The sequence below is a fragment of the Lactuca virosa genome, chromosome 9 (genome assembly GCF_052849685.1).
Source record: "Lactuca virosa cultivar CGN04683 chromosome 9, Lactuca_virosa_CGN04683_v6, whole genome shotgun sequence".
NCBI classification, from domain to species: domain Eukaryota; kingdom Viridiplantae; phylum Streptophyta; class Magnoliopsida; order Asterales; family Asteraceae; genus Lactuca; species Lactuca virosa.
Genome location: NC_136434.1, coordinates 193061852 through 193083835, shown reverse-complemented (window position 1 = coordinate 193083835; position 21984 = coordinate 193061852). Strand labels below are relative to the sequence as shown.

The following is a 21984-nucleotide window of genomic DNA, read 5'->3' as shown; positions in this document are numbered from 1 at the left end:
GATGGATATGTTGAAGATAGATGATGCAAATAGGTTTGGGTAAAACCCTAACCACCTTCTGGTTGACAACGGTGGTGGTGGTGGAAGGTGACAGAAGAAGGGAATGGAATGGGAGGTGGGTGGCGTAAAGTGAGGTGGATGGGGTTGGTGATTATTTAGTTTCATTTTTATTATGACAACTAAAATAAAAGAGTTAAAAGGATAAAAAATTAAATTTGTATAGGTCAAGGTGGTTGACTGACCTAGTAACTGATCGAAACACCAAGGACCATATTAATCTTTTTGAAAAATTTGATGGTTGAACTTCTAGTCTTTCTAAAGCAAGTGGGTTATTTACGTAAATTTGTCTTTGTGATTTCTAAGTCTATTTCTTGCACACTCTTAGGTTTGTCTTTGTGATTTCTAAGTCTATTTCTTGCACAAACTTAGGTTTGTCTTTCTGATTTCTAAGTCTATTTCTTGCACACACTTACGTAAATTTAACTTTGTCATTTCTAAGTCTATTTCTTGCACACTCTTGGGTTTTGATAGTTTATATCTTACTTTTGAAGTAGTTAATTCCACATAAGTAAATCAAAATCACTATGACAGTAGTATATATACTATTCGATTTTAAATATAACAACATAAACATAACAAATATCACAACATTGATAAGAAAATCAACATTTTAGAAGCATGTAAAAGCTAGAATTTCGATTGAATTTGATAGACGACGTTGATGTCAACTTGAAAGGCCTTCGCAAGAATATCTCCAGCGATATCGGGATTTGACCCAAAAACAGCGTTTGCAATGGTAATAACACCTGGATTTTGACTACTCAAAGCTGCAATAGCAACAGCATAGCCATTTCCCACGTTTTTCTGGAAGTGAATCAGGCCTTCTGGGAACACGAAAACATCGCCTTTCTGAAGTTCTTTTGTGATGAGTCGGTTTTGAGGGTTGGACGTGACAAATCCGACTAGAATACGGCCTTCCATAACAGTCAAAATTTCAGTGGCCCGAGGGTGTGTATGTGGGGGGTTAATACCCTGTGGTGCGAAGTCAATACGTGCCATTGAGATACCAAGAGTGTTAAGTCCTGGCAACTCTTCTACGGTCACCGGAGTCACAGCAGACCCAACCGCATTCGAGGTATTTCCCATTAGCTGCAGTCCTCTATAAAAGAAATCATCAGGTTGTACAAGCCTCGCCTCTTTACAAACCAAGCCATTCACGAATACTACCAAGAAAAATAAATAAATAAATAAACTATTAATCACAATTAAATATAATATATTTTCAAATCATGCATGAATGCAGGAGAGTTTCTCGACTTTCAGCAATAAATTCTTACCTCTGCTATTTTGGTCTGCCACACAGAAGTCCTGAAGAGGACTAGGGTCCGAAGCAAACGCAAGGGAGCAACCCGCCACCAAGAGACCAAATAAAAGCAAATGAGACGTCATTGTTGAGAAGCTGAAAACTTGTTTTTGATGACTTAATTATGGTAGCTGGGAAATCTATGAAATAAAGAGTGGAACTCGCCATGCTTTTATAGTGAAAATATAGGAACATTAAGACTAATACCATCATAGCGTCATCATTATCATCTTGAGATGCATTCAAATTTTGCTGTTCAATTTCTAGAAGCAAGATACATTCAACTTACGTTGTCTGGTTCTTAATTTCATAAAGGTTGCAACTACTAACCTTATATGTCTATGATCCTTCCATTTCGTATATTTACTTATGTACTTTTTCATAACTTCCATACTTAGGATTAATTTTAATAGAACCTTGAATGTTTATTATGCATAGGAATTTTCTACTTATATCAATTTTTTAAGAAAATGAAAAAGTCTTGAAGAACAATATTGACCGTTTCCAAATGAGATCAATATTATAGTTAAAGAATGCTTTATGTATATTTTATTTTTCAATTGATGCATTCCAGGCTTTTCTTGAAACAAAATATTACCTACGTGCACTACAAAAATGTGCACAATTATCAAAAACCATTTATGTGTATAGTCCGTTTGATAATGGGTTTTACTGGTTTGTTAGACACATATCAAAATTGGTTAGAAGAAGGTGTACGTGGGCAATATCTTGTACACATACATAACAAACATTACAAACTTACTACTTTCACTGACAAATGCACAATACGTACTACAGATTATCATCACAAACTTTATAGCGATGTATTGCACACAAATTTAAGATCCATTTACCAACACAGTGTCTTACTAGCTGTCTGTAAATTACTTGTATTAATTTGACGTCTAAAATTACAAAAAAAAGAAAAAAAAAATCTTAATTTTCCTGAATAAATAAAAGAAAGATAAATTATAACAAAAAATATATTTAGATTTTATAGTATGAATGGAAACAGTAAATATAAGTCCAAAATTTTGCAAAAAAAAGAACCCATAAAACTAAACTACTAGGAAAAAGCAAGGTAGGTTGCTAAATAGCAATGCCTAATTAACGCTGTTTGATCAACCAATGGCTGAGATTTAAAACCATGTTTCATGTGCCTAATCTCTATGTGTGCTTTCTAGTGAAGAATTTGGAAGGAACATCCTACAATAATCTACATCTAATCATATGTCTCTTCCACTAACCTTTTTCTAAAACACACCCCAACCACCAATTTTGATTTATGTGTGGATGTTGGATCAACGATCTTCCTAGATTTCAGCGATGATAGAACACCGAGCAAAGAGGCGAAGATTGAGGAATGGTTAAATTATTAAACAACTCTAAAAAAATCTGGAAAAAATAAATTATTTCATAGTGATTCTCGTCTTCCTTGCTTGATCAGGCGATATGTGCACCCCCTTGTTCGACTCCATTCCCTACGAGTTTTAATGATAGGGGAACTTCTGTCATCTTAATCCATTTGCCATTAGTAACACAAGGTTTTGTTCTTTAATCCATGAAACCTAGATTCGTAATTTTGTATGTTATTGGCTGTTGATATGGATGTAGCTACATGTGTTTAATTTAATTAAGTAGTAGGCAACGTCCACACTTCCACTTTTTGTTTCTAGTGACATTGTATTTCTGGCTTATTTGTTCATATGTTTTAGGTTCACACTTGCTAGTTACTAATAAATTTCAAGAGAATCCTTGTATGTGTTTTGCTCTCATTTGCCAGTTACCATAGGGCTTCATAATTTCTATTTATTTGCCATGGGTATAGGGAGGTTGTTGCTTTATTTATTCATGTTCAGTTTGAAGACAAATAACGGAAATAAGGGTGGATTAAACCCTAAAAACCTTCTGCACTGAAATGGTGATTGAGGATGGTAATGGTAGGGACGGTGGCGGTTGACGGAGACCGATGAAGGTAGATGAATGGAATGGGGGTAGGTATGGTGACATAAAGTAGGTTGGGGGGGGGGCGTAGGGTTTGGGTTTATTAGTTATCTTTCTTAACTATAAAAAGTAAAACAAAAAGACAAAAAAAAAACATATTTAAAAATATACGAAAGTCAGTTTACATAGTTATGTATCGGTCACACAAGTAAGTGAAACCATAACAACCATACTCGTCAAGATAAAAACAATAAGCACTGAACTTCTCACTTTTTTAAAGCACATTGTATGATTTAATCTAATACAAATAGGCACATAAGACAAGTAAATGAAGACATGGTTTTTGAAAAAATCGAGTTCTCTTTTGCAAAATTTGGGTTTAACGAAGGGAAAGGTCATATGACCTTTTATTGTCCTGCTGCCTTCAACTTGATTACCCTCTTCCTCATATTTCTCTACTTTCTCGGTACACTCTTATCTTGAAACACAACAAACCGATTTCGGGGACATTTAGGTTACGATATGGTCTGATAAGGATTCAAAAGGTCGAGTTTTACATGGGATGAAAGCGAGATAAGTCTTACCATCGGCCTCGATGAAGGATCTCCTCCCCCATGTGATTTCATGCAAGTAAAAAGAATTTGTCAACTTTGGTCCCTCCTTCCAAGATCTTAGCATTTTAAGTTTTAATATTATAGATTTTAGTTCTTTGCCAAAAAAAAATACATCTTTTTATGTTAGATAATTAATAATAATTATTTTTTAATATTATTTTTATATTTATTATAACTCTTAAGGGAAATTCAATAAAATTAAATAAAGGCACGAATATTATAATATATTGCATTTTCTTATAAACATGGTTGTCCTCCTAAGGTTACTCAAGAACTCATAAATGAGACAATCAGTAGGAATATATGTAGGTGGAAACTATAATCGTGCATGTTGTCTTGTTTGATTTATCCGTCTTTGTTTTAAAGTGTGGAAGTTGTTTGTCCTTTGGAAACCGTGGATGAGAGATGTACACTCGATGATGAGTTGCATCACTATGAGGAAGATGATGGAAGGTATATGAAAGATAAATCAATGATTTAATTTTATTAAGGTTATTTTATTTTATAATTTTTTCGGTTAAGATTTATCTTTATTAGGAATTTTTATGCCCTATATTCATAAAATATTTAGATTTATGTAATCTCCTAATTTAGATGATTTCAATCATAATTATGAGTCATATTAGGGTTTTAGTTTAATTATAAATAGGTTAGCCGCCTTTGACTTTTAGGATTTGATTTTGATTAATAAAGAATGGTATTTGAAACTCTATTTTCTTTACTTTGTGTTCATGTGGTTGTAATCGGCTATTCAAACCGATCGTCTTATGTCATGAGTAACATATGGTTTTGTTCTTTAATCCATGAAACTTAGATTTTTCATTTTGTATGTTATTGGGTATTGATATGGATGTAGCTACATGTGTTTAATTTGTTTGAAGTAGTAGACAACATCCATACATTTTCGTTTTCTGTCCGTGACATTGTATTTTTGACATATTTGTTTCTATGTTTGATGCTCTCACTTTCTAGTTACCAATGAATGCCAATAGAAGCTCTTCTGTGGCTTTTTCAAACATAGATTTTTATGTTTTGCTATGTATACTTCATTTTCTTTTAGTTAACAAAATCTTGAAAGGTTGGTTGGAGACCAAAGCACTTCGTGATTTCTATTTTTAGGCTTGGATCTTGGGAGGTCTTTTCTTTGATTATAGATGGATATGTTGAAGATAGATGATGCAAATAGGTTTGGGTAAAACCCTAACCACCTTCTGGTTGACAACGGTGGTGGTGGTGGAAGGTGACAGAAGAAGGGAATGGAATGGGAGGTGGGTGGCGTAAAGTGAGGTGGATGGGGTTGGTGATTATTTAGTTTCATTTTTATTATGACAACTAAAATAAAAGAGTTAAAAGGATAAAAAATTAAATTTGTATAGGTCAAGGTGGTTGACTGACCTAGTAACTGATCGAAACACCAAGGACCATATTAATCTTTTTGAAAAATTTGATGGTTGAACTTCTAGTCTTTCTAAAGCAAGTGGGTTATTTACGTAAATTTGTCTTTGTGATTTCTAAGTCTATTTCTTGCACACTCTTAGGTTTGTCTTTGTGATTTCTAAGTCTATTTCTTGCACAAACTTAGGTTTGTCTTTCTGATTTCTAAGTCTATTTCTTGCACACACTTACGTAAATTTAACTTTGTCATTTCTAAGTCTATTTCTTGCACACTCTTGGGTTTTGATAGTTTATATCTTACTTTTGAAGTAGTTAATTCCACATAAGTAAATCAAAATCACTATGACAGTAGTATATATACTATTCGATTTTAAATATAACAACATAAACATAACAAATATCACAACATTGATAAGAAAATCAACATTTTAGAAGCATGTAAAAGCTAGAATTTCGATTGAATTTGATAGACGACGTTGATGTCAACTTGAAAGGCCTTCGCAAGAATATCTCCAGCGATATCGGGATTTGACCCAAAAACAGCGTTTGCAATGGTAATAACACCTGGATTTTGACTACTCAAAGCTGCAATAGCAACAGCATAGCCATTTCCCACGTTTTTCTGGAAGTGAATCAGGCCTTCTGGGAACACGAAAACATCGCCTTTCTGAAGTTCTTTTGTGATGAGTCGGTTTTGAGGGTTGGACGTGACAAATCCGACTAGAATACGGCCTTCCATAACAGTCAAAATTTCAGTGGCCCGAGGGTGTGTATGTGGGGGGTTAATACCCTGTGGTGCGAAGTCAATACGTGCCATTGAGATACCAAGAGTGTTAAGTCCTGGCAACTCTTCTACGGTCACCGGAGTCACAGCAGACCCAACCGCATTCGAGGTATTTCCCATTAGCTGCAGTCCTCTATAAAAGAAATCATCAGGTTGTACAAGCCTCGCCTCTTTACAAACCAAGCCATTCACGAATACTACCAAGAAAAATAAATAAATAAATAAACTATTAATCACAATTAAATATAATATATTTTCAAATCATGCATGAATGCAGGAGAGTTTCTCGACTTTCAGCAATAAATTCTTACCTCTGCTATTTTGGTCTGCCACACAGAAGTCCTGAAGAGGACTAGGGTCCGAAGCAAACGCAAGGGAGCAACCCGCCACCAAGAGACCAAATAAAAGCAAATGAGACGTCATTGTTGAGAAGCTGAAAACTTGTTTTTGATGACTTAATTATGGTAGCTGGGAAATCTATGAAATAAAGAGTGGAACTCGCCATGCTTTTATAGTGAAAATATAGGAACATTAAGACTAATACCATCATAGCGTCATCATTATCATCTTGAGATGCATTCAAATTTTGCTGTTCAATTTCTAGAAGCAAGATACATTCAACTTACGTTGTCTGGTTCTTAATTTCATAAAGGTTGCAACTACTAACCTTATATGTCTATGATCCTTCCATTTCGTATATTTACTTATCTACTTTTTCATAACTTCCATACTTAGGATTAATTTTAATAGAACCTTGAATGTTTATTATGCATAGGAATTTTCTACTTATATCAATTTTTTAAGAAAATGAAAAAGTCTTGAAGAACAATATTGACCGTTTCCAAATGAGATCAATATTATAGTTAAAGAATGCTTTATGTATATTTTATTTTTCAATTGATGCATTCCAGGCTTTTCTTGAAACAAAATATTACCTACGTGCACTACAAAAATGTGCACAATTATCAAAAACCATTTATGTGTATAGTCCGTTTGATAATGGGTTTTACTGGTTTGTTAGACACATATCAAAATTGGTTAGAAGAAGGTGTACGTGGGCAATATCTTGTACACATACATAACAAACATTACAAACTTACTATTTTCACTGACAAATGCACAATACGTACTACAGATTATCATCACAAACTTTATAGCGATGTATTGCACACAAATTTAAGATCCATTTACCAACACAGCATCTTTACTAGCTGTCTGTAAATTACTTGTATTAATTTGACGTCTAAAATTACAAAAAAAAGAAAAAAAAAATCTTAATTTTCCTGAATAAATAAAAGAAAGATAAATTATAACAAAAAATATATTTAGATTTTATAGTATGAATGGAAACAGTAAATATAAGTCCAAAATTTTGCAAAAAAAAGAACCCATAAAACTAAACTACTAGGAAAAAGCAAGGTAGGTTGCTAAATAGCAATGCCTAATCAACGCTGTTTGATCAACCAATGGCTGAGATTTAAAACCATGTTTCATATGCCTAATCTCTATGTGTGCTTTCTAGTGAAGAATTTGGAAGGAACATCCTACAATAATCTACATCTAATCATATGTCTCTTCCACTAACCTTTTTCTAAAACACACCCCAACCACCAATTTTGATTTATGTGTGGATGTTGGATCAACGATCTCCCTAGATTTCAGCGATGATAGAACACCGAGCAAAGAGGCGAAGATTGAGGAATGGTTAAATTATTAAACAACTCTAAAAAAATCTGGAAAAAATAAATTATTTCATAGTGATTCTCGTCTTCCTTGCTTGATCAGGCGATATGTGCACCCCCTTGTTCGACTCCATTCCCTACGAGTTTTAATGATAGGGGAACTTCTGTCATCTTAATCCATTTGCCATTAGTAACACAAGGTTTTGTTCTTTAATCCATGAAACCTAGATTCGTAATTTTGTATGTTATTGGCTGTTGATATGGATGTAGCTACATGTGTTTAATTTAATTAAGTAGTAGGCAACGTCCACACTTCCACTTTTTGTTTCTAGTGACATTGTATTTCTGGCTTATTTGTTCATATGTTTTAGGTTCACACTTGCTAGTTACTAATAAATTTCAAGAGAATCCTTGTATGTGTTTTGCTCTCATTTGCCAGTTACCATAGGGCTTCATAATTTCTATTTATTTGCCATGGGTATGGGGAGGTTGTTGCTTTATTTATTCATGTTCAGTTTGAAGACAAATAACGGAAATAAGGGTGGATTAAACCCTAAAAACCTTCTGCATTGAAATGGTGATTGAGGATGGTAATGGTAGGGACGGTGGCGGTTGACGGAGACCGATGAAGGTAGATGAATGGAATGGGGGTAGGTATGGTGACATAAAGTAGGTTGGGGGGGGGGGGGGGGGGGGGCGTAGGGTTTGGGTTTATTAGTTATCTTTCTTAACTATAAAAAGTAAAACAAAAAGACAAAAAAAAAACATATTTAAAAATATACGAAAGTCAGTTTACATAGTTATGTATCGGTCACACAAGTAAGTGAAACCATAACAACCATACTCGTCAAGATAAAAACAATAAGCACTGAACTTCTCACTTTTTTAAAGCACATTGTATGATTTAATCTAATACAAATAGGCACATAAGACAAGTAAATGAAGACATGGTTTTTGAAAAAATCGAGTTCTCTTTTGCAAAATTTGGGTTTAACGAAGGGAAAGGTCATATGACCTTTTATTGTCCTGCTGCCTTCAACTTGATTACCCTCTTCCTCATATTTCTCTACTTTCTCGGTACACTCTTATCTTGAAACACAACAAACCGATTTCGGGGACATTTAGGTTACGATATGGTCTGATAAGGATTCAAAAGGTCGAGTTTTACATGGGATGAAAGCGAGATAAGTCTTACCATCGGCCTCGATGAAGGATCTCCTCCCCCATGTGATTTCATGCAAGTAAAAAGAATTTGTCAACTTTGGTCCCTCCTTCCAAGATCTTAGCATTTTAAGTTTTAATATTATAGATTTTAGTTCTTTGCCAAAAAAAAATACATCTTTTTATGTTAGATAATTAATAATAATTATTTTTTAATATTATTTTTATATTTATTATAACTCTTAAGGGAAATTCAATAAAATTAAATAAAGGCACGAATATTATAATATATTGCATTTTCTTATAAACATGGTTGTCCTCCTAAGGTTACTCAAGAACTCATAAATGAGACAATCAGTAGGAATATATGTAGGTGGAAACTATAATCGTGCATGTTGTCTTGTTTGATTTATCCGTCTTTGTTTTAAAGTGTGGAAGTTGTTTGTCCTTTGGAAACCGTGGATGAGAGATGTACACTCGATGATGAGTTGCATCACTATGAGGAAGATGATGGAAGGTATATGAAAGATAAATCAATGATTTAATTTTATTAAGGTTATTTTATTTTATAATTTTTTCGGTTAAGATTTATCTTTATTAGGAATTTTTATGCCCTATATTCATAAAATATTTAGATTTATGTAATCTCCTAATTTAGATGATTTCAATCATAATTATGAGTCATATTAGGGTTTTAGTTTAATTATAAATAGGTTAGCCGCCTTTGACTTTTAGGATTTGATTTTGATTAATAAAGAATGGTATTTGAAACTCTATTTTCTTTACTTTGTGTTCATGTGGTTGTAATCGGCTATTCAAACCGATCGTCTTATGTCATGAGTAACATATGGTTTTGTTCTTTAATCCATGAAACTTAGATTTTTCATTTTGTATGTTATTGGGTATTGATATGGATGTAGCTACATGTGTTTAATTTGTTTGAAGTAGTAGACAACATCCATACATTTTCTTTTTCTGTCCGTGACATTGTATTTTTGACATATTTGTTTCTATGTTTGATGCTCTCACTTTCTAGTTACCAATGAATGCCAATAGAAGCTCTTCTGTGGCTTTTTCAAACATAGATTTTTATGTTTTGCTATGTATACTTCATTTTCTTTTAGTTAACAAAATCTTGAAAGGTTGGTTGGAGACCAAAGCACTTCGTGATTTCTATTTTTAGGCTTGGATCTTGGGAGGTATTTTCTTTGATTATAGATGGATATGTTGAAGATAGATGATGCAAATAGGTTTGGGTAAAACCCTAACCACCTTCTGGTTGACAACGGTGGTGGTGGTGGAAGGTGACAGAAGAAGGGAATGGAATGGGAGGTGGGTGGCGTAAAGTGAGGTGGATGGGGTTGGTGATTATTTAGTTTCATTTTTATTATGACAACTAAAATAAAAGAGTTAAAAGGATAAAAAATTAAATTTGTATAGGTCAAGGTGGTTGACTGACCTAGTAACTGATCGAAACACCAAGGACCATATTAATCTTTTTGAAAAATTTGATGGTTGAACTTCTAGTCTTTCTAAAGCAAGTGGGTTATTTACGTAAATTTGTCTTTGTGATTTCTAAGTCTATTTCTTGCACACTCTTAGGTTTGTCTTTGTGATTTCTAAGTCTATTTCTTGCACAAACTTAGGTTTGTCTTTCTGATTTCTAAGTCTATTTCTTGCACACACTTACGTAAATTTAACTTTGTCATTTCTAAGTCTATTTCTTGCACACTCTTGGGTTTTGATAGTTTATATCTTACTTTTGAAGTAGTTAATTCCACATAAGTAAATCAAAATCACTATGACAGTAGTATATATACTATTCGATTTTAAATATAACAACATAAACATAACAAATATCACAACATTGATAAGAAAATCAACATTTTAGAAGCATGTAAAAGCTAGAATTTCGATTGAATTTGATAGACGACGTTGATGTCAACTTGAAAGGCCTTCGCAAGAATATCTCCAGCGATATCGGGATTTGACCCAAAAACAGCGTTTGCAATGGTAATAACACCTGGATTTTGACTACTCAAAGCTGCAATAGCAACAGCATAGCCATTTCCCACGTTTTTCTGGAAGTGAATCAGGCCTTCTGGGAACACGAAAACATCGCCTTTCTGAAGTTCTTTTGTGATGAGTCGGTTTTGAGGGTTGGACGTGACAAATCCGACTAGAATACGGCCTTCCATAACAGTCAAAATTTCAGTGGCCCGAGGGTGTGTATGTGGGGGGTTAATACCCTGTGGTGCGAAGTCAATACGTGCCATTGAGATACCAAGAGTGTTAAGTCCTGGCAACTCTTCTACGGTCACCGGAGTCACAGCAGACCCAACCGCATTCGAGGTATTTCCCATTAGCTGCAGTCCTCTATAAAAGAAATCATCAGGTTGTACAAGCCTCGCCTCTTTACAAACCAAGCCATTCACGAATACTACCAAGAAAAATAAATAAATAAATAAACTATTAATCACAATTAAATATAATATATTTTCAAATCATGCATGAATGCAGGAGAGTTTCTCGACTTTCAGCAATAAATTCTTACCTCTGCTATTTTGGTCTGCCACACAGAAGTCCTGAAGAGGACTAGGGTCCGAAGCAAACGCAAGGGAGCAACCCGCCACCAAGAGACCAAATAAAAGCAAATGAGACGTCATTGTTGAGAAGCTGAAAACTTGTTTTTGATGACTTAATTATGGTAGCTGGGAAATCTATGAAATAAAGAGTGGAACTCGCCATGCTTTTATAGTGAAAATATAGGAACATTAAGACTAATACCATCATAGCGTCATCATTATCATCTTGAGATGCATTCAAATTTTGCTGTTCAATTTCTAGAAGCAAGATACATTCAACTTACGTTGTCTGGTTCTTAATTTCATAAAGGTTGCAACTACTAACCTTATATGTCTATGATCCTTCCATTTCGTATATTTACTTATGTACTTTTTCATAACTTCCATACTTAGGATTAATTTTAATAGAACCTTGAATGTTTATTATGCATAGGAATTTTCTACTTATATCAATTTTTTAAGAAAATGAAAAAGTCTTGAAGAACAATATTGACCGTTTCCAAATGAGATCAATATTATAGTTAAAGAATGCTTTATGTATATTTTATTTTTCAATTGATGCATTCCAGGCTTTTCTTGAAACAAAATATTACCTACGTGCACTACAAAAATGTGCACAATTATCAAAAACCATTTATGTGTATAGTCCGTTTGATAATGGGTTTTACTGGTTTGTTAGACACATATCAAAATTGGTTAGAAGAAGGTGTACGTGGGCAATATCTTGTACACATACATAACAAACATTACAAACTTACTACTTTCACTGACAAATGCACAATACGTACTACAGATTATCATCACAAACTTTATAGCGATGTATTGCACACAAATTTAAGATCCATTTACCAACACAGTGTCTTTACTAGCTGTCTGTAAATTACTTGTATTAATTTGACGTCTAAAATTACAAAAAAAAGAAAAAAAAAATCTTAATTTTCCTGAATAAATAAAAGAAAGATAAATTATAACAAAAAATATATTTAGATTTTATAGTATGAATGGAAACAGTAAATATAAGTCCAAAATTTTGCAAAAAAAAGAACCCATAAAACTAAACTACTAGGAAAAAGCAAGGTAGGTTGCTAAATAGCAATGCCTAATCAACGCTGTTTGATCAACCAATGGCTGAGATTTAAAACCATGTTTCATGTGCCTAATCTCTATGTGTGCTTTCTAGTGAAGAATTTGGAAGGAACATCCTACAATAATCTACATCTAATCATATGTCTCTTCCACTAACCTTTTTCTAAAACACACCCCAACCACCAATTTTGATTTATGTGTGGATGTTGGATCAACGATCTTCCTAGATTTCAGCGATGATAGAACACCGAGCAAAGAGGCGAAGATTGAGGAATGGTTAAATTATTAAACAACTCTAAAAAAATCTGGAAAAAATAAATTATTTCATAGTGATTCTCGTCTTCCTTGCTTGATCAGGCGATATGTGCACCCCCTTGTTCGACTCCATTCCCTACGAGTTTTAATGATAGGGGAACTTCTGTCATCTTAATCCATTTGCCATTAGTAACACAAGGTTTTGTTCTTTAATCCATGAAACCTAGATTCGTAATTTTGTATGTTATTGGCTGTTGATATGGATGTAGCTACATGTGTTTAATTTAATTAAGTAGTAGGCAACGTCCACACTTCCACTTTTTGTTTCTAGTGACATTGTATTTCTGGCTTATTTGTTCATATGTTTTAGGTTCACACTTGCTAGTTACTAATAAATTTCAAGAGAATCCTTGTATGTGTTTTGCTCTCATTTGCCAGTTACCATAGGGCTTCATAATTTCTATTTATTTGCCATGGGTATAGGGAGGTTGTTGCTTTATTTATTCATGTTCAGTTTGAAGACAAATAACGGAAATAAGGGTGGATTAAACCCTAAAAACCTTCTGCACTGAAATGGTGATTGAGGATGGTAATGGTAGGGACGGTGGCGGTTGACGGAGACCGATGAAGGTAGATGAATGGAATGGGGGTAGGTATGGTGACATAAAGTAGGTTGGGGGGGGGGGGGGGGGGCGTAGGGTTTGGGTTTATTAGTTATCTTTCTTAACTATAAAAAGTAAAACAAAAAGACAAAAAAAAACATATTTAAAAATATACGAAAGTCAGTTTACATAGTTATGTATCGGTCACACAAGTAAGTGAAACCATAACAACCATACTCGTCAAGATAAAAACAATAAGCACTGAACTTCTCACTTTTTTAAAGCACATTGTATGATTTAATCTAATACAAATAGGCACATAAGACAAGTAAATGAAGACATGGTTTTTGAAAAAATCGAGTTCTCTTTTGCAAAATTTGGGTTTAACGAAGGGAAAGGTCATATGACCTTTTATTGTCCTGCTGCCTTCAACTTGATTACCCTCTTCCTCATATTTCTCTACTTTCTCGGTACACTCTTATCTTGAAACACAACAAACCGATTTCGGGGACATTTAGGTTACGATATGGTCTGATAAGGATTCAAAAGGTCGAGTTTTACATGGGATGAAAGCGAGATAAGTCTTACCATCGGCCTCGATGAAGGATCTCCTCCCCCATGTGATTTCATGCAAGTAAAAAGAATTTGTCAACTTTGGTCCCTCCTTCCAAGATCTTAGCATTTTAAGTTTTAATATTATAGATTTTAGTTCTTTGCCAAAAAAAAATACATCTTTTTATGTTAGATAATTAATAATAATTATTTTTTAATATTATTTTTATATTTATTATAACTCTTAAGGGAAATTCAATAAAATTAAATAAAGGCACGAATATTATAATATATTGCATTTTCTTATAAACATGGTTGTCCTCCTAAGGTTACTCAAGAACTCATAAATGAGACAATCAGTAGGAATATATGTAGGTGGAAACTATAATCGTGCATGTTGTCTTGTTTGATTTATCCGTCTTTGTTTTAAAGTGTGGAAGTTGTTTGTCCTTTGGAAACCGTGGATGAGAGATGTACACTCGATGATGAGTTGCATCACTATGAGGAAGATGATGGAAGGTATATGAAAGATAAATCAATGATTTAATTTTATTAAGGTTATTTTATTTTATAATTTTTTCGGTTAAGATTTATCTTTATTAGGAATTTTTATGCCCTATATTCATAAAATATTTAGATTTATGTAATCTCCTAATTTAGATGATTTCAATCATAATTATGAGTCATATTAGGGTTTTAGTTTAATTATAAATAGGTTAGCCGCCTTTGACTTTTAGGATTTGATTTTGATTAATAAAGAATGGTATTTGAAACTCTATTTTCTTTACTTTGTGTTCATGTGGTTGTAATCGGCTATTCAAACCGATCGTCTTATGTCATGAGTAACATATGGTTTTGTTCTTTAATCCATGAAACTTAGATTTTTCATTTTGTATGTTATTGGGTATTGATATGGATGTAGCTACATGTGTTTAATTTGTTTGAAGTAGTAGACAACATCCATACATTTTCTTTTTCTGTCCGTGACATTGTATTTTTGACATATTTGTTTCTATGTTTGATGCTCTCACTTTCTAGTTACCAATGAATGCCAATAGAAGCTCTTCTGTGGCTTTTTCAAACATAGATTTTTATGTTTTGCTATGTATACTTCATTTTCTTTTAGTTAACAAAATCTTGAAAGGTTGGTTGGAGACCAAAGCACTTCGTGATTTCTATTTTTAGGCTTGGATCTTGGGAGGTCTTTTCTTTGATTATAGATGGATATGTTGAAGATAGATGATGCAAATAGGTTTGGGTAAAACCCTAACCACCTTCTGGTTGACAACGGTGGTGGTGGTGGAAGGTGACAGAAGAAGGGAATGGAATGGGAGGTGGGTGGCGTAAAGTGAGGTGGATGGGGTTGGTGATTATTTAGTTTCATTTTTATTATGACAACTAAAATAAAAGAGTTAAAAGGATAAAAAATTAAATTTGTATAGGTCAAGGTGGTTGACTGACCTAGTAACTGATCGAAACACCAAGGACCATATTAATCTTTTTGAAAAATTTGATGGTTGAACTTCTAGTCTTTCTAAAGCAAGTGGGTTATTTACGTAAATTTGTCTTTGTGATTTCTAAGTCTATTTCTTGCACACTCTTAGGTTTGTCTTTGTGATTTCTAAGTCTATTTCTTGCACAAACTTAGGTTTGTCTTTCTGATTTCTAAGTCTATTTCTTGCACACACTTACGTAAATTTAACTTTGTCATTTCTAAGTCTATTTCTTGCACACTCTTGGGTTTTGATAGTTTATATCTTACTTTTGAAGTAGTTAATTCCACATAAGTAAATCAAAATCACTATGACAGTAGTATATATACTATTCGATTTTAAATATAACAACATAAACATAACAAATATCACAACATTGATAAGAAAATCAACATTTTAGAAGCATGTAAAAGCTAGAATTTCGATTGAATTTGATAGACGACGTTGATGTCAACTTGAAAGGCCTTCGCAAGAATATCTCCAGCGATATCGGGATTTGACCCAAAAACAGCGTTTGCAATGGTAATAACACCTGGATTTTGACTACTCAAAGCTGCAATAGCAACAGCATAGCCATTTCCCACGTTTTTCTGGAAGTGAATCAGGCCTTCTGGGAACACGAAAACATCGCCTTTCTGAAGTTCTTTTGTGATGAGTCGGTTTTGAGGGTTGGACGTGACAAATCCGACTAGAATACGGCCTTCCATAACAGTCAAAATTTCAGTGGCCCGAGGGTGTGTATGTGGGGGGTTAATACCCTGTGGTGCGAAGTCAATACGTGCCATTGAGATACCAAGAGTGTTAAGTCCTGGCAACTCTTCTACGGTCACCGGAGTCACAGCAGACCCAACCGCATTCGAGGTATTTCCCATTAGCTGCAGTCCTCTATAAAAGAAATCATCAGGTTGTACAAGCCTCGCCTCTTTACAAACCAAGCCATTCACGAATACTACCAAGAAAAATAAATAAATAAATAAACTATTAATCACAATTAAATATAATATATTTTCAAATCATGCATGAATGCAGGAGAGTTTCTCGACTTTCAGCAATAAATTCTTACCTCTGCTATTTTGGTCTGCCACACAGAAGTCCTGAAGAGGACTAGGGTCCGAAGCAAACGCAAGGGAGCAACCCGCCACCAAGAGACCAAATAAAAGCAAATGAGACGTCATTGTTGAGAAGCTGAAAACTTGTTTTTGATGACTTAATTATGGTAGCTGGGAAATCTATGAAATAAAGAGTGGAACTCGCCATGCTTTTATAGTGAAAATATAGGAACATTAAGACTAATACCATCATAGCGTCATCATTATCATCTTGAGATGCATTCAAATTTTGCTGTTCAATTTCTAGAAGCAAGATACATTCAACTTACGTTGTCTGGTTCTTAATTTCATAAAGGTTGCAACTACTAACCTTATATGTCTATGATCCTTCCATTTCGTATATTTACTTATGTACTTTTTCATAACTTCCATACTTAGGATTAATTTTAATAGAACCTTGAATGTTTATTATGCATAGGAATTTTCTACTTATATCAATTTTTTAAGAAAATGAAAAAGTCTTGAAGAACAATATTGACCGTTTCCAAATGAGATCAATATTATAGTTAAAGAATGCTTTATGTATATTTTATTTTTCAATTGATGCATTCCAGGCTTTTCTTGAAACAAAATATTACCTACGTGCACTACAAAAATGTGCACAATTATCAAAAACCATTTATGTGTATAGTCCGTTTGATAATGGGTTTTACTGGTTTGTTAGACACATATCAAAATTGGTTAGAAGAAGGTGTACGTGGGCAATATCTTGTACACATACATAACAAACATTACAAACTTACTACTTTCACTGACAAATGCACAATACGTACTACAGATTATCATCACAAACTTTATAGCGATGTATTGCACACAAATTTAAGATCCATTTACCAACACAGTGTCTTTACTAGCTGTCTGTAAATTACTTGTATTAATTTGACGTCTAAAATTACAAAAAAAAGAAAAAAAAAATCTTAATTTTCCTGAATAAATAAAAGAAAGATAAATTATAACAAAAAATATATTTAGATTTTATAGTATGAATGGAAACAGTAAATATAAGTCCAAAATTTTGCAAAAAAAAGAACCCATAAAACTAAACTACTAGGAAAAAGCAAGGTAGGTTGCTAAATAGCAATGCCTAATCAACGCTGTTTGATCAACCAATGGCTGAGATTTAAAACCATGTTTCATGTGCCTAATCTCTATGTGTGCTTTCTAGTGAAGAATTTGGAAGGAACATCCTACAATAATCTACATCTAATCATATGTCTCTTCCACTAACCTTTTTCTAAAACACACCCCAACCACCAATTTTGATTTATGTGTGGATGTTGGATCAACGATCTTCCTAGATTTCAGCGATGATAGAACACCGAGCAAAGAGGCGAAGATTGAGGAATGGTTAAATTATTAAACAACTCTAAAAAAATCTGGAAAAAATAAATTATTTCATAGTGATTCTCGTCTTCCTTGCTTGATCAGGCGATATGTGCACCCCCTTGTTCGACTCCATTCCCTACGAGTTTTAATGATAGGGGAACTTCTGTCATCTTAATCCATTTGCCATTAGTAACACAAGGTTTTGTTCTTTAATCCATGAAACCTAGATTCGTAATTTTGTATGTTATTGGCTGTTGATATGGATGTAGCTACATGTGTTTAATTTAATTAAGTAGTAGGCAACGTCCACACTTCCACTTTTTGTTTCTAGTGACATTGTATTTCTGGCTTATTTGTTCATATGTTTTAGGTTCACACTTGCTAGTTACTAATAAATTTCAAGAGAATCCTTGTATGTGTTTTGCTCTCATTTGCCAGTTACCATAGGGCTTCATAATTTCTATTTATTTGCCATGGGTATAGGGAGGTTGTTGCTTTATTTATTCATGTTCAGTTTGAAGACAAATAACGGAAATAAGGGTGGATTAAACCCTAAAAACCTTCTGCACTGAAATGGTGATTGAGGATGGTAATGGTAGGGACGGTGGCGGTTGACGGAGACCGATGAAGGTAGATGAATGGAATGGGGGTAGGTATGGTGACATAAAGTAGGTTGGGGGGGGGGGGGCGTAGGGTTTGGGTTTATTAGTTATCTTTCTTAACTATAAAAAGTAAAACAAAAAGACAAAAAAAAACATATTTAAAAATATACGAAAGTCAGTTTACATAGTTATGTATCGGTCACACAAGTAAGTGAAACCATAACAACCATACTCGTCAAGATAAAAACAATAAGCACTGAACTTCTCACTTTTTTAAAGCACATTGTATGATTTAATCTAATACAAATAGGCACATAAGACAAGTAAATGAAGACATGGTTTTTGAAAAAATCGAGTTCTCTTTTGCAAAATTTGGGTTTAACGAAGGGAAAGGTCATATGACCTTTTATTGTCCTGCTGCCTTCAACTTGATTACCCTCTTCCTCATATTTCTCTACTTTCTCGGTACACTCTTATCTTGAAACACAACAAACCGATTTCGGGGACATTTAGGTTACGATATGGTCTGATAAGGATTCAAAAGGTCGAGTTTTACATGGGATGAAAGCGAGATAAGTCTTACCATCGGCCTCGATGAAGGATCTCCTCCCCCATGTGATTTCATGCAAGTAAAAAGAATTTGTCAACTTTGGTCCCTCCTTCCAAGATCTTAGCATTTTAAGTTTTAATATTATAGATTTTAGTTCTTTGCCAAAAAAAAATACATCTTTTTATGTTAGATAATTAATAATAATTATTTTTTAATATTATTTTTATATTTATTATAACTCTTAAGGGAAATTCAATAAAATTAAATAAAGGCACGAATATTATAATATATTGCATTTTCTTATAAACATGGTTGTCCTCCTAAGGTTACTCAAGAACTCATAAATGAGACAATCAGTAGGAATATATGTAGGTGGAAACTATAATCGTGCATGTTGTCTTGTTTGATTTATCCGTCTTTGTTTTAAAGTGTGGAAGTTGTTTGTCCTTTGGAAACCGTGGATGAGAGATGTACACTCGATGATGAGTTGCATCACTATGAGGAAGATGATGGAAGGTATATGAAAGATAAATCAATGATTTAATTTTATTAAGGTTATTTTATTTTATAATTTTTTCGGTTAAGATTTATCTTTATTAGGAATTTTTATGCCCTATATTCATAAAATATTTAGATTTATGTAATCTCCTAATTTAGATGATTTCAATCATAATTATGAGTCATATTAGGGTTTTAGTTTAATTATAAATAGGTTAGCCGCCTTTGACTTTTAGGATTTGATTTTGATTAATAAAGAATGGTATTTGAAACTCTATTTTCTTTACTTTGTGTTCATGTGGTTGTAATCGGCTATTCAAACCGATCGTCTTATGTCATGAGTAACATATGGTTTTGTTCTTTAATCCATGAAACTTAGATTTTTCATTTTGTATGTTATTGGGTATTGATATGGATGTAGCTACATGTGTTTAATTTGTTTGAAGTAGTAGACAACATCCATACATTTTCGTTTTCTGTCCGTGACATTGTATTTTTGACATATTTGTTTCTATGTTTGATGCTCTCACTTTCTAGTTACCAATGAATGCCAATAGAAGCTCTTCTGTGGCTTTTTCAAACATAGATTTTTATGTTTTGCTATGTATACTTCATTTTCTTTTAGTTAACAAAATCTTGAAAGGTTGGTTGGAGACCAAAGCACTTCGTGATTTCTATTTTTAGGCTTGGATCTTGGGAGGTCTTTTCTTTGATTATAGATGGATATGTTGAAGATAGATGATGCAAATAGGTTTGGGTAAAACCCTAACCACCTTCTGGTTGACAACGGTGGTGGTGGTGGAAGGTGACAGAAGAAGGGAATGGAATGGGAGGTGGGTGGCGTAAAGTGAGGTGGATGGGGTTGGTGATTATTTAGTTTCATTTTTATTATGACAACTAAAATAAAAGAGTTAAAAGGATAAAAAATTAAATTTGTATAGGTCAAGGTGGTTGACTGACCTAGTAACTGATCGAAACACCAAGGACCATATTAATCTTTTTGAAAAATTTGATGGTTGAACTTCTAGTCTTTCTAAAGCAAGTGGGTTATTTACGTAAATTTGTCTTTGTGATTTCTAAGTCTATTTCTTGCACACTCTTAGGTTTGTCTTTGTGATTTCTAAGTCTATTTCTTGCACAAACTTAGGTTTGTCTTTCTGATTTCTAAGTCTATTTCTTGCACACACTTACGTAAATTTAACTTTGTCATTTCTAAGTCTATTTCTTGCACACTCTTGGGTTTTGATAGTTTATATCTTACTTTTGAAGTAGTTAATTCCACATAAGTAAATCAAAATCACTATGACAGTAGTATATATACTATTCGATTTTAAATATAACAACATAAACATAACAAATATCACAACATTGATAAGAAAATCAACATTTTAGAAGCATGTAAAAGCTAGAATTTCGATTGAATTTGATAGACGACGTTGATGTCAACTTGAAAGGCCTTCGCAAGAATATCTCCAGCGATATCGGGATTTGACCCAAAAACAGCGTTTGCAATGGTAATAACACCTGGATTTTGACTACTCAAAGCTGCAATAGCAACAGCATAGCCATTTCCCACGTTTTTCTGGAAGTGAATCAGGCCTTCTGGGAACACGAAAACATCGCCTTTCTGAAGTTCTTTTGTGATGAGTCGGTTTTGAGGGTTGGACGTGACAAATCCGACTAGAATACGGCCTTCCATAACAGTCAAAATTTCAGTGGCCCGAGGGTGTGTATGTGGGGGGTTAATACCCTGTGGTGCGAAGTCAATACGTGCCATTGAGATACCAAGAGTGTTAAGTCCTGGCAACTCTTCTACGGTCACCGGAGTCACAGCAGACCCAACCGCATTCGAGGTATTTCCCATTAGCTGCAGTCCTCTATAAAAGAAATCATCAGGTTGTACAAGCCTCGCCTCTTTACAAACCAAGCCATTCACGAATACTACCAAGAAAAATAAATAAATAAATAAACTATTAATCACAATTAAATATAATATATTTTCAAATCATGCATGAATGCAGGAGAGTTTCTCGACTTTCAGCAATAAATTCTTACCTCTGCTATTTTGGTCTGCCACACAGAAGTCCTGAAGAGGACTAGGGTCCGAAGCAAACGCAAGGGAGCAACCCGCCACCAAGAGACCAAATAAAAGCAAATGAGACGTCATTGTTGAGAAGCTGAAAACTTGTTTTTGATGACTTAATTATGGTAGCTGGGAAATCTATGAAATAAAGAGTGGAACTCGCCATGCTTTTATAGTGAAAATATAGGAACATTAAGACTAATACCATCATAGCGTCATCATTATCATCTTGAGATGCATTCAAATTTTGCTGTTCAATTTCTAGAAGCAAGATACATTCAACTTACGTTGTCTGGTTCT

The 21984-nt window shown here is 33.7% G+C and overlaps 5 protein-coding genes across 5 annotated transcripts; all 5 read right to left on the bottom strand.

Moving 5' to 3' along the window:
- Positions 1–687: 687 nt before the first annotated feature.
- LOC145137987 (putative germin-like protein 2-1) lies at positions 688–1449 on the bottom strand. Its single transcript, XM_079072131.1, has 2 exons — positions 1338–1449; positions 688–1223 (listed from the first exon to the last, which is right to left on the bottom strand). Exons 1-2 carry the CDS (start codon positions 1447–1449, stop codon positions 688–690), a joined length of 648 nt encoding a protein of 215 aa, XP_078928257.1.
- Positions 1450–5761: 4312 nt separating this feature from the next.
- Positions 5762–6523, bottom strand: LOC145137911 (putative germin-like protein 2-1). The gene is made up of 2 exons (XM_079072051.1): positions 6412–6523; positions 5762–6297 (listed from the first exon to the last, which is right to left on the bottom strand). The coding sequence occupies exons 1-2, from the start codon at positions 6521–6523 to the stop codon at positions 5762–5764; spliced, it is 648 nt and encodes a 215-aa protein (XP_078928177.1).
- A 4324-nt stretch (positions 6524–10847) lies between these two features.
- Positions 10848–11609, bottom strand: LOC145137834 (putative germin-like protein 2-1). Its single transcript, XM_079071970.1, has 2 exons — positions 11498–11609; positions 10848–11383 (listed from the first exon to the last, which is right to left on the bottom strand). Exons 1-2 carry the CDS (start codon positions 11607–11609, stop codon positions 10848–10850), a joined length of 648 nt encoding a protein of 215 aa, XP_078928096.1.
- A 4320-nt stretch (positions 11610–15929) lies between these two features.
- On the bottom strand, positions 15930–16691 carry LOC145137761 (putative germin-like protein 2-1). The gene is made up of 2 exons (XM_079071900.1): positions 16580–16691; positions 15930–16465 (listed from the first exon to the last, which is right to left on the bottom strand). The coding sequence occupies exons 1-2, from the start codon at positions 16689–16691 to the stop codon at positions 15930–15932; spliced, it is 648 nt and encodes a 215-aa protein (XP_078928026.1).
- Positions 16692–21006: 4315 nt separating this feature from the next.
- LOC145137728 (putative germin-like protein 2-1) lies at positions 21007–21768 on the bottom strand. Its single transcript, XM_079071867.1, has 2 exons — positions 21657–21768; positions 21007–21542 (listed from the first exon to the last, which is right to left on the bottom strand). Exons 1-2 carry the CDS (start codon positions 21766–21768, stop codon positions 21007–21009), a joined length of 648 nt encoding a protein of 215 aa, XP_078927993.1.
- Between the last annotated feature and the right edge of the window lie 216 nt (positions 21769–21984).